This window comes from Haemaphysalis longicornis, unplaced genomic scaffold, assembly GCF_048455015.1.
Source record: "Haemaphysalis longicornis isolate Haplotype H1 unplaced genomic scaffold, Haemaphysalis longicornis Haplotype H1 scaffold_9, whole genome shotgun sequence".
NCBI lineage: Eukaryota > Metazoa > Arthropoda > Arachnida > Ixodida > Ixodidae > Haemaphysalis > Haemaphysalis longicornis.
The window spans coordinates 115,055,855-115,067,092 of NW_027526460.1; the positions used below are offsets into that span (position 1 = coordinate 115,055,855).

The window sequence follows — 11,238 nt, forward strand, 5'->3', positions numbered from 1 at the left end:
TGCCAACCACGTATATGGGCGATGAATTATGATTGCCAAATTTAGTTAATTCGTGATTACTGATTTTTTGAAATGATTAGTGAGGTGGATTACGATGAAAGGTGGTATACGATGAAATTAGGACTAAAAGGTGGTATACGATGAAATTAGGAATAAAAAATTAGTTATACGTTGCGTGAGCTAAGGTTCAGCCGGTTATTCTTAGCTTCCCTGGTTGTCTAGGATTAGCTTTATTATCATGCTTACTGCTGCTTCAATGACACACACAGGGTATAGGTATTATGTGACAAATGTGTATTTATCGAGCGGCTCCGGCGCAGCGTCACCAATCGCCGCAGAGCTAAGGTGGTTCCACAGGCGCACGCCGGTGTTACTGCAACGCACCAGCCATCGGTTCCACACCCGGACACCCCTCGCATGATCATTAAGTGGACCGGGCCGCCACGTGCGGAACGGAGGTTGGCGAAGACACTGGGCGCGTGGGGGGGTGTGAGAGACGCCGGGCAGCGAGCAACGTTCTGAGCGCCGTGTGACGTCACTGCTCCTCGCGCATGCGCAGCACGGCTCTCCTGGATCCATGCGAAACTGCTCAACCTCAGCCAGTGTAGCTCACGCTACAAAATAGCTTGTGGTAGTGATTACTAGTAATTCCCAGATGAAGTGGATAAAGATTAACTGAGACAAATTTGGCTGGGTCCAGATGAATTGAAATGGATGAAGGCGAGATTAAGGTGGATACGAAAGTATTTAAAAGGATGAGAATTTTGCTGTTTTTCTGCTTTTTCTGTCTCCGTCTTTGACCGGTTAGGGGATAGGTTATTTTGATTTTATTAGTTGCTGTTGTTTGTTTACTTGTTCAGCCCACGAAATTGTATCAACAACCAACAATGGTAATGCGAGTTTTACTCAGCTATTACTCAGCAATACATGCTATTTTCGGAGGCAAAACACACGGTACAATCAATGATGCATGCTGGCTTTATTATGGGATTTACCGTTGAAATGTACGCCAAGACTTTATTACACTCCATTTCTGTAAATAAACATTTCCTTCACTGGTACGGTCGACTGCCGTCGTGAAATGCCGACCATGTGAGCCTTTAACGCAACTTCCGAGATTTACGGCTTTGAGTAACTCGTTGGCGCGATATGTTGCCATGAGCGTCCGGGCATGGAGGTAGGAAGTTTCCCGCAACAAAAGTCAGCTTGCTCCGCCGGGCGAGAGATGGCGCCACGAGTTCGTACTCGTCGTCTTCGTTCCGTTTCGGAGGCTCATCTTCGTAGTTGTTAGCCATGTGCACCAGCGCCGACATCTTGAGGAAGTAGGCACACTGTTCCAGCTGGTTCACGTCGGAGACACTGCGTCTCAAAGGGGTATTTTTGTATTATGCAAGGCGCAGTTTTAAGACGGAACTCCATCTTTATAAGATAGCGATGAAACGGCCAACGTTTAAAGGCACCCTGCAAGACTTTCGATAAACGCTATCTCTCTTTACTTCGCGTTCGGAAGCACTGCGAAAGCTACAGTTATCGCCAGCGCGGAGCGGCACTGTGTGATTTGCTCGTCGCACCAGATACGCCTTCCGTTTCTGCTTTGTTTTTGTGGCTTTATTTTTAAAGTTGCTAGCGACTGCGTTCATTGCTACAACTGAAGGAAAACCGGCCAACAGTCGCTACATGGCCTTTGTGGCGTAATTCGGGCCATCGAAAAACGTCAAGACCGGCAAAAAGAGAAAAATCTTTTGTGCCATTTTCCCAGTTATCTGACGGGCATAGAGCAGTAATTTTTGGCCGAGGCACTTTGCGACGCCCTAATGTAAGTACTGGGTGTATTGGGTGACTACAATCTGCAAGCATTTAGGATTAAAAAAAAATGAAAAAAAAAGTTGCGGGGTCCCTTTAAAGGCGTTCAATTTTCTGAATTTCGTTATCTGAGTAATAGATAACGTGCCGATTTCGAGTGCAGCAGCTTGGGAGCAGTTCCCAGTTCCTTATCAGTGCCTGGGCGCTGGTAAAGACACAGGCAGCAATAAAAATACTTGCAACTCCATTGCGCCTCTCCCAACACCTCCATATGCAAGACAATTAAAGTCGTCTACAAGGTTAAATGAATGTTGCGAATATTAGCATGTATTTGACAGTGTTAACCTCACAAATACGTACCAATATATCCAGGCGCAGTGTTAGGCCACGTGTGCCCTAATATTAAACCGTGGTACCAGCTTTGCCTTATGCTCATGTAGCAAACGGATTGTATCACGGTTCATTTGTTGCGTAATGGTTTAATGAGGTATGCTGAGTGATATCAATGGGCAGTTGTGTCGACTACACGGCTCTTAGTAAAACAACACCGATGTCAGAAACTGGAAGTAAATCACAACTACTTTTGTACATGGCTAGTTGGGTATAGGAGCCGGCATCTTGGGAGGAAACAAAAGCACATTTCCGCATATGCTGTTCGCTGTAGCTAATAGGTGAGTAGAGCGCATTGCAAAATCTGGCAAAACTCTATTCACCAAAAGACGTTTAAGCGCGCCGGAATATCATGGTTCCTCCTATAGAACCTCTCAATATTTCATGTTTTCGGATATCTTTCAATTAACTAGCACACAAAAAAATTACCGGTAGGTATAATGTTCAATTTTGATTACCAAAGCGTAAAACTACCACTGCCGCCATGCTAACTTCAAGAGGGTAGCCAATAACACATTTTCAATTTTAGGCCCCAGTCTATTGTCTTATTATTGGTGCTTCGTAAATTGCTGCATTTTCAAGTTCGCGGGCGTTGTAACGGTTTATATAAACGGAAGGAAGATTTGCGAATGCAGCTTAAGCTTCAATTTTAATTTCACCCTCTCCAAAACAGAGGTTCTAAACTATGAACTAGCTGGGGCCGACTTATAACTGTGTAGAGACAGTTTCTGTGAATAAATATGAATAAAACTGACGACACTGCAACGTCACCAGGTAGCCAAGGCGAATTCATAACGCCGCATTGAGTGGAATGGAACCGCGCCTGCATACTAATTACAAAAAAATAAAGGTAGATTGCCTTCATCAAGACTCCCAAAAGAGCTCCTAAATGCATGAAATTCTATCTAACTGGTAGGGTTGCTGCCTAGTTTGTAATAAAAATTCCCGGTCTAGCCAGGAATGATCTCTTTTATAGAACTGTACAAAATGGTATTCGCAATCAATACTGCTGGCATTTGTTTCATTGAGCTGAATATTGCGGAATCGTGAATTCACACCTGATGGCTGCCACTTCATCACATCATCATCTTTCACGGCTTTCCACTTGCACTTTTCGCTTCTAGATATTGTGCATTTAAAAAGCTTTGTACTCCCACCGCGGTAGGTAGCGCAGTGGTTAAGGCGTTGTGTTTCTGAGCCCAAGGACGCGGGTTCGACCCAGGCCGTGGTAGCTGCTTTTTTGTTGCGACGAAAAGCGAAAGCAGCCGTATGTCGAGATTTGGGAACCTGTCAATGATTCCCAGGTTGTCAAAGTCAACCCAGAGCCCTCCACTACGACGCGCCTTATAGCAAACGTTAGGCTTCGGAACGGTAAACTCCGCAGTGGACCAGTCAAACAACCAAAACGTTTCCTGAAAAATACTCACATGTGGCAATTAGAAAAAATAAACGCGTTGTATTAGTCCCACAAGGCTAATGCAAGAGGTCGTTCTTCCTAGTGGGGCTTAGACGTCGTGGAAACCTGCCAAGTTAGAAGGATAGTTGCTAACTTTTATACTGTTTAAGGAAGCAGGGCTTATAACAGTGCGAGGAACATTATTTACAATGTGTGTTTGACGTCATGGGCTTGTTTTTAGGCGAGAAGTCGGCCTACAGTTCCTGCCCCAGTCTTAAACAACTTTTTTGTTCCGGGGTCACCTTCTCCGCAGTCACTTATTAGAAATTATTTTAACCAGTCTTGCACAGAAATGTTCCCAATACCGTCGTAGCCCATTCTCGATTTGTCCAGTTCTGTTTGTTCAGAGTACGAGTTGCTTTTCCAGCTACGGTTTAATTTCTGTTCCCACAAGATGTAGTAATAGAAGTTCTGTGCCATTACTTCATCACATTCTGTCCATTTTTTTTTCTTCCCCTACTGTTGGTGTAATTGAGACATTGATTACAGACCATCTCCTGGTACTTTGTGCTTCGATACTAGGTCCATAAATATTGGCCAGCCTAACTTCAGGCCCATTCTTTGACCGCGAAAAACAACTTCGACTTAATTTCAACACTGACTAGTTCCCGTATCAAAAACTGTTACGACTCTGAACTAGCGTTAGATCAGTTCTGCACTGTCTTTAATCGTGCGGTTAATAGCGGCACTGCCTTAAATCAGTTTAATCGAAAATACTCTAGTCCGCGCGCACCGTGGCTTACAAGTTCTCTCTTACGCTCCCTGAACTAAACAGCGTTTTAATGACAAACTTAAAATGCGCCTAAATAAAAATTCTTTCCCTTTTACTGCAACAGCCGAACGTAGCCTCAACTAAAATAGCCTTCAGCACCGTGGCAATGACGTGAAAAAAAAATGAAACAATAATGCATTTTTAACTACGTTCCAAGAACCCGACCAAGCACTCAACGCATGGATGGATCCGTTATCACCGACCCACGAGAAATTCCAAATGCCTTCTGTGAATATTTTTCGGTAATGTTATATCGCCACTGATTTTACGCGCCGCCTTTCAATCGAAGCTCACAATTTTTTCTCTTGAACCCCACCAGTGCGCAGGAAGTTGAATTCATTCTTAATACCGTAAAAGTAACCGGGCCGGGCTTTGATGCATGGTATTCATGGCGAACATGTTGTTATCATTACTCAACCTATATCGCACGTACTGAGGCACATTTTCAACTGTGTAAGATCGGAATATTGCACAGCAACTAAAAGGGCTAACGTTGTCCCTGTATTAAAAAAAGGTGACCCAGAAACCCGAGCAACTATAGGTCGATTTTAATTTTTTTTTTCGACAAGATTCTACAGAAACTGATAGAGGTGAGGTCGTCTAAGTATTTCAACACGTTTACAAGTTTAATATTCTCACTTCCAACCAAAGGGTCTCTCGACTGACCCTCCCATTGCTACTTTTGCTGTTAAGGTTAAATCTACAATCGATGAAGATAACATCTCGGGGCGGTTTTAATTGATTTTCCGAAAGCTTTCGACACTATTGATCACATTTGTTGTTGAGAAATTGGAATATTGTGGCATAACTGGTCGAGGTCTAACTATCATAAGCAGTTTCCTTTAATATAGGTACCAAATTGTATCCATCAACAGTCCCGATTCCTCAAGGGTAATAACAAACAGGGGTGCTCCCCAAGGCTCTGTCGTTGGCACCCTGTTATTTCTAACGTAAATTAGTGGTCCTCCTTTGTGCCTTTCCCATTTCAGGTGTGTACTTTGTGCCGACGACACCACTATTTTATCACACCATCAGGATATTGATTCCCTTCTCTCAAGTTTACAATCACACCAGTTCCCTCTCGAGCGGTGGTGTCATGCAAATAAACTTTCCATCACCGTCTCGAAAAACTGTTTTGTACTCTTCTATTCTCGTTTATATAAAATTGCCCGCATCTCATCCTTGTATATTATTTCACAGCCGCTTCCTTTAGATGAAAGAGTTTCTTTTCTGGGTATCATTATAGACATACAACTAACACTCCATTTTCATGTCGTCTCTAAGTGCAAAAAAAAATGCGTTTGGAGGAAGGGCACATGTTAGGGCCAGGAATTTCTTTAACAAGGACACTCACTTGTCTGCACTTTGCGTTCATCCATCATCACTAAAACTATTGCATTTCATCGTGGGGAAGCGGATACAATGCTCATGCTAGCCTGTTTGAAAAGCTTCAAAAACAGGTCCTGCGTGTCATTACTTTCTCGCACCGTTAATCACCATTGTCACCTGTATTCACTGAATTCAATATTTTTCTTTTTTCTAAATTATATGCATATAGCCTTGCCACCACGTTATTCCGTTCAATAAACAATGACCTTGTACTCGACATGTTGCTTTCTCATTCAGTGTGCACCCTAATAATACACGTTTTGCGTCTCAAAATATGCTGTTATTGCCTAAAGTACGAAAAAATTATAAAAAACAAACTATCGCATTTTCCGAAATAAGCATTAGGAACACTTTTAGCATTGACCTTGGAAGCTCTAAATCCCTGTTTTTCTTGAAAATTATTTACACATGCACCTAATGGAATAAAAGGAATTACTCTACACCACCATTTGTGGTTTTGGTTGTGAAGGCTACTTCTGGCCTCTTGGTTTTTTTGTGTGTGTCTGGATATGTACAAATTATTTGTAATGAAAATATATCGCACTTGAGTTTTTTTTCTTTTTTTCTTTTTCTTGAATGGTTTGCTCTCGTTTGGTCTCTACAGTATATACCGTAACTACCCGGTTCTAACGCGCCCCCGATTCTAACGCGCACCCGATTTTCCTGGCAAAAAAACCGAAAAAACTTGCACCTCCGATTGTAATGCGCACGGAACTTTGTGAGCAAGAAAAACGAATGGGAGAGAAACGGGCGGTTTATTTCTCGAAGTAATCTCACTCATCTCGCTCCTCGTCGCTCTCCGCTGGCCACAACATCTCGGCCTCGGTGCCTTCAAGCGCGTTCGCGATGCCACACTTCTGAAAGAACGTTCAACCATGGTCGATGGGGTCGTGGCCCACGCCTCGCAAGCCCATCCCGCGAGCTTCTCCAGAGGCGCACGCTTCAGCCGACCGCTCGTTGTGAACGCGAGAGAGCCGCTGCTGCCATTGCTGTTATCAAGCGCGCAAGTGGAACCATTTGACGATTTGTGTGAACGCTGATAGAAAAGCCCAGGCGCCTATGCTTCATGCGTCCGAAAAATTGTTGCTAAAAACTTTGGTGCCATCTTGAGTTGGTGATGGTGATGGGTGGGACGAAATTTCCGCTGTTGCGGCAATTTCGGTTTCGTATCCGATTCTAACGCGCATGCGATTTTTCGACCTATTTTTCTGGAAAAAAAGTGCGCGTTAGAATCGGGTAAGTACGGTACATTTGTGTAATATAATATGTATACTATTGTTTTCTTTTCAGGAGTCTCTGTATCGCCACTAATTCTTTGTAGCGTTACGTGCTGATCGATTGCAAATTATGACTTTGTACATGCTCGCTATTTGTTGTGTAGAAACATAGGAGGTCCCGCCGGTGGTTTCTTACCTTGGAACCTGCCTTTTATACCTACAATATATAATCGCATATCATATTGCATTTTTGAAAAATATTTGAAAGAGGAGTAAGGATTGATTTGATTGATTGTAGGGTTTCACGCGCTGACGCAACGATGGCGATGAGGCGTGCCGTAGTGGAGTGCTCCGGATTAATTTTTACCATCTGGGGACCTTTACCGTGCGCCTAAATGTCGCACACATGGGCGTTTTTGGTTTTCGCCTCCATCAGAAAAGCGGCCGCCGCAGCCGGGATTCGTACCCGCGTCGTCCCACTCAGCAGAGCAGTTTAGATTGATGCAAACCTCCTGCGACTTTAGGTTATGAGCATGCACCCAGTTCTATAATGGCACTCGCGCCTATGAAATGTGTGAAATATAATGCGTGCAAACCGCGGTGCATTGGGATCCAGCGCGCAGAGCTGGTAAACCATTACTGAAAACGGATCCTTCTCGACTGGTAATATCACCATATCAACTTCTTGATCACGGAGCAACAAGCGTCGCTCCAAACGACTTGTATTTCTAGGCTACGTTATGTTGCTGTGAAATCGCACTCACACTCCTGCGGTGTTATCGTGCACTTGGGTTCCACGGGCTTCGTATCTAACGGCTCGACCGAAGACGTCGCCTGCCCCCTTGCCGAGACGATTCATCCATTGGATCAAATGCCCTGGCTCCACTACAAAACTGTCCCGAGCCCAGAGTAGAAGTTTTGAAGCGGTTGCAATTCCTGGGGCATATTCCAACATCATCGAGCGAACCGAGGAATGGTTGAAGCCCTCAGCAGCCATATCTTGGTAACGGTTCGCTTCTTCCTGTAATGACAAGACAGTCCTGGTTACTCTGTGTTTGAAGGTAGTCATACACGGCTGAAGGTTTCACGAATTGGCCTAAGAAACGTTTGCAGTTCTGCAAGATAGGTTAATTAATAAAGAAAAATACTGGAGTCCTTTACTTTTTGTTGATGTTTGTGAAGTGCAAAATTTTCGTTAGATCGAAGACGACAGCGCACAGGACACACAGCAAGTTCGCTACCGAAAACGCTAAAATACTTGTCACTTCAGGGAAATTTACAATGTTTTCTTGACATTTTAGGGAAGGACCTTCGAGCGTAAAAAAAGCGCTAGAATTACGATACATAGCTTTCATCATAACAAAAAAGCCGAATAGTGTGAGCGCATTTTAGCAGAAAAGATACGGTTGGTCTAGCTTTTTTGTGACACAACAAAACCACTGCTCTGCTGTTTCAGCAGACTTCACACTGGGTGGAACCGCGTTTTGTATTGTTTGGTTTATTGGTGCCAAAACCTTTTGAAGTAGCGCCAACTCCACACAGGTATAATAAGAACGAAGTTGCGCTGTCGTTCACCTACTTCCCTCTTCTGGTGCCTGTGTCGAGCTTCCGCAACTTCAACATTGCCCTTCAACAAGTGGAAAAACATCGAACACGCCCTCCAGGATACGTCGACCCAACATGGATAACGTTTGGAACCACGCAGTCATGAAGTTACTGGGCACCTGGTCTTTCGGTGATGCGGGAATAGGTCGGCATCACTGTGTTTTGAGTCGTGGAAGGGCATGTGTGAGTGGCTATTTTGAAGACGCTGCCAGTGAGAAAGAGAGAACCGGCATGAGCTCTCGACGGGTACTGTCATCGTCGCTGGCTTATCTTCCTAAAAGGGGTGTGTGAGACTTACTGTTCGTTATCTTGACGCAGCAGCTAACTTGAAAATTGTAAAATGCCCCAAGACTAGCATGACCGTCGTTATCAACCTGGGCCAGTCCCCTTGAGTAGAATATATAGCAATTGCCACTAAGTACGGCTGCTCATCGTCACTGGATTGTGTACGTGAATTTCTCGATTGCTAGGTGCATGCCTAAACTGAACGTTCGGTGACCTTAACTTGGTGCCTAACGTCGTTCTACGCAACCTTGAAGGTCTTCTACGTGAAACTTTGGGCAGCGGTTGCTGACGTTAGACCTCAAACCCTACCGCCATGCATCGGTATACCCTTTCAGAGCCAATGGGTGCGTAAGGCTGGCACCCACACTTATGCTTACTGATAATCGGAATATTCACAGCCAATGAATTTTCTGATGAGAGGTCACGGAATACACGCAGCCAATTCAAAGTTTAACGATTGTTTCTACTTGGCTTGCGAGGAGACCCCGTAATAGCCGCCAGTTCTGTCAAGAAATAACGCTTGAATGACACTCCCACACTAAAATCTCGCTACTAAAAGAAGGGACCATGGTGTTTTTTATAGTTTGAGGCGCAATGCTTTCGAGAACTGAATTAGATAACATAAATTTGTCCTAGATGAACATCATTATAGATAACGGGAGGCTAACTTTAAGCTTTACCGCTACCATCTATTACTAATCTGTCACAGCGTCCGTCACTCCCATTGGTGACATCTTAACCCATAAGTTAAGAGGCAACTTTGAAAACTGTTCTTTTGTAACAAAGCCCATCGACATCATAAAGCGGTATGGAGTTACTCTTTTCTATTACCCTTGCCCAAAGAGCGCGACGATTATCCTCTCCACATGGACAGCCCAGAAACGCTTCGACTGTCGGATTCATACCTCTTCCAGGTGTTTAACGACGCAGTTATTGAAGTTAGCTTGCTTTTCGCTCTAAACCAACGAACCAGTTTTGCACAAAACAATCAAGCAGAGGAAGTTATTCGTGGAGTTATTCCCCTGCTGTTTTTTTTAAATACAGTTAACGCAGCCACATCTAGATTCACGCGCACGCCATTAAGAAACAAGCAACCTGACTACCATTCAGGGAGAGGAGGGACAAGCGCCAGAGTAGTAAGCAAACTATATGGGCCTTACACCATGGTCGCCTACACCAATGCAGTATCATACCAAGGAAAGCTAGCCAGCACCACGCCAGTAACAACACCGACCTCATCACCAGCACAGATGAAAAACACAAGAATCGAAAATCTAGATTTAGCCTTTATCCACACAACGCCAAGCAGCTAATTAAAAATGGTTCCAACGAAGTGCCGGTAACTATGTTTGGAGAAGGGGTATTCCCAACTACATGCCGTATACTCACAGCGAACACAATCGGATAAGAACGTCGAAACTATGTGATCATGCCGGCCCCTCCGTGCATGAATGTCAACGAATTTTCTCGCTCCAAGGTAGGATGCATCATAGAGAGGCCAACCGATGAGAGCACTCAGTTCGCACCATTAACGATGCACCTGAAGGCTGCCAGCCTTGTAGACCCATCGGCAGTGTATTCCCACTGGTTCATCAATGGTTTACGAGAACGTGACACTCACACCACTCCCTCCAACACTCTTTATACCCCCGAATGGGAAATCTTCTCTTGCTGTTCCTTCAGATTGGAGCCCAATTTGAATACTGCACAAAACCAGAAACACTTAGACACACAACAAGAGGGCTGTCACATGAATGTAACCTCACGGCTGGCAAAGGTTAAGAATCTGGGGTTGGTAAACCTTATAAACTAAAGTAAATGAGATAATCGAAGGAAGGAAAAGGAAAACAATAATGGAATCGTTTTAACTTCACAATCTTGTACCACAGAAACAGAGATGCCCTCTTGAGCTCAAATGAGGATTGTCGAGAGTTTCGCGTAGCCGCAAAGTCTTACTGGACAAGAGTACAAAATCGCTAATCACGTCAACCATTTCAGTCAGGAAATGAGTTATATAAATGAAAAATCTGTTAGTCAATCGATTAACCATTTACAGCTCAAGAAATAAGCAGGGTAGTAACAAACGTACATTTCACGTACTCTCAGTTCTGGAGTAGCATATTCCAACGGTTCTGAATATCGCAGACCTTTATAACCACAAATGCGCCCGGCGGTTGCACAGTACTCTTAAGTTGCGACACTCTAACGGCTATTATTTTGGATCGCTGCTTCAAACCTATTAAAAAATACAAACGTACAATTGGTATCTTAACATCCTTTATCACACAAGAGTAGATTATTACAAGACGCTCAAGTCATAC

At 44.0% G+C, this 11,238-nt stretch overlaps 1 protein-coding gene across 1 annotated transcript; it reads right to left on the reverse strand.

Moving 5' to 3' along the window:
* Positions 1 to 983: 983 nt before the first annotated feature.
* Positions 984 to 8,042, reverse strand: LOC144153371 (uncharacterized). Its single transcript, XM_077685023.1, has 2 exons — positions 7,792 to 8,042; positions 984 to 1,365 (listed from the first exon to the last, which is right to left on the reverse strand). The coding sequence occupies exons 1-2, from the start codon at positions 8,022 to 8,024 to the stop codon at positions 1,101 to 1,103; spliced, it is 498 nt and encodes a 165-aa protein (XP_077541149.1). The 5' UTR covers positions 8,025 to 8,042; the 3' UTR covers positions 984 to 1,100.
* Between the last annotated feature and the right edge of the window lie 3,196 nt (positions 8,043 to 11,238).

Excerpts from the sequence above, each read along its gene's own strand:
- LOC144153371 (XM_077685023.1), bottom strand. The coding sequence starts at position 8,024 with ATGGCTGCTGAGGGCTTCAACCATTCCTCGGTTCGCTCGATGATGTTG. Across the intron at positions 1,366-7,791 it reads CACGATAACACCGCAGGAGT|ACGCAGTGTCTCCGACGTGA; the intron begins GTGAGTGCGATT and ends TACCCCTTTGAG.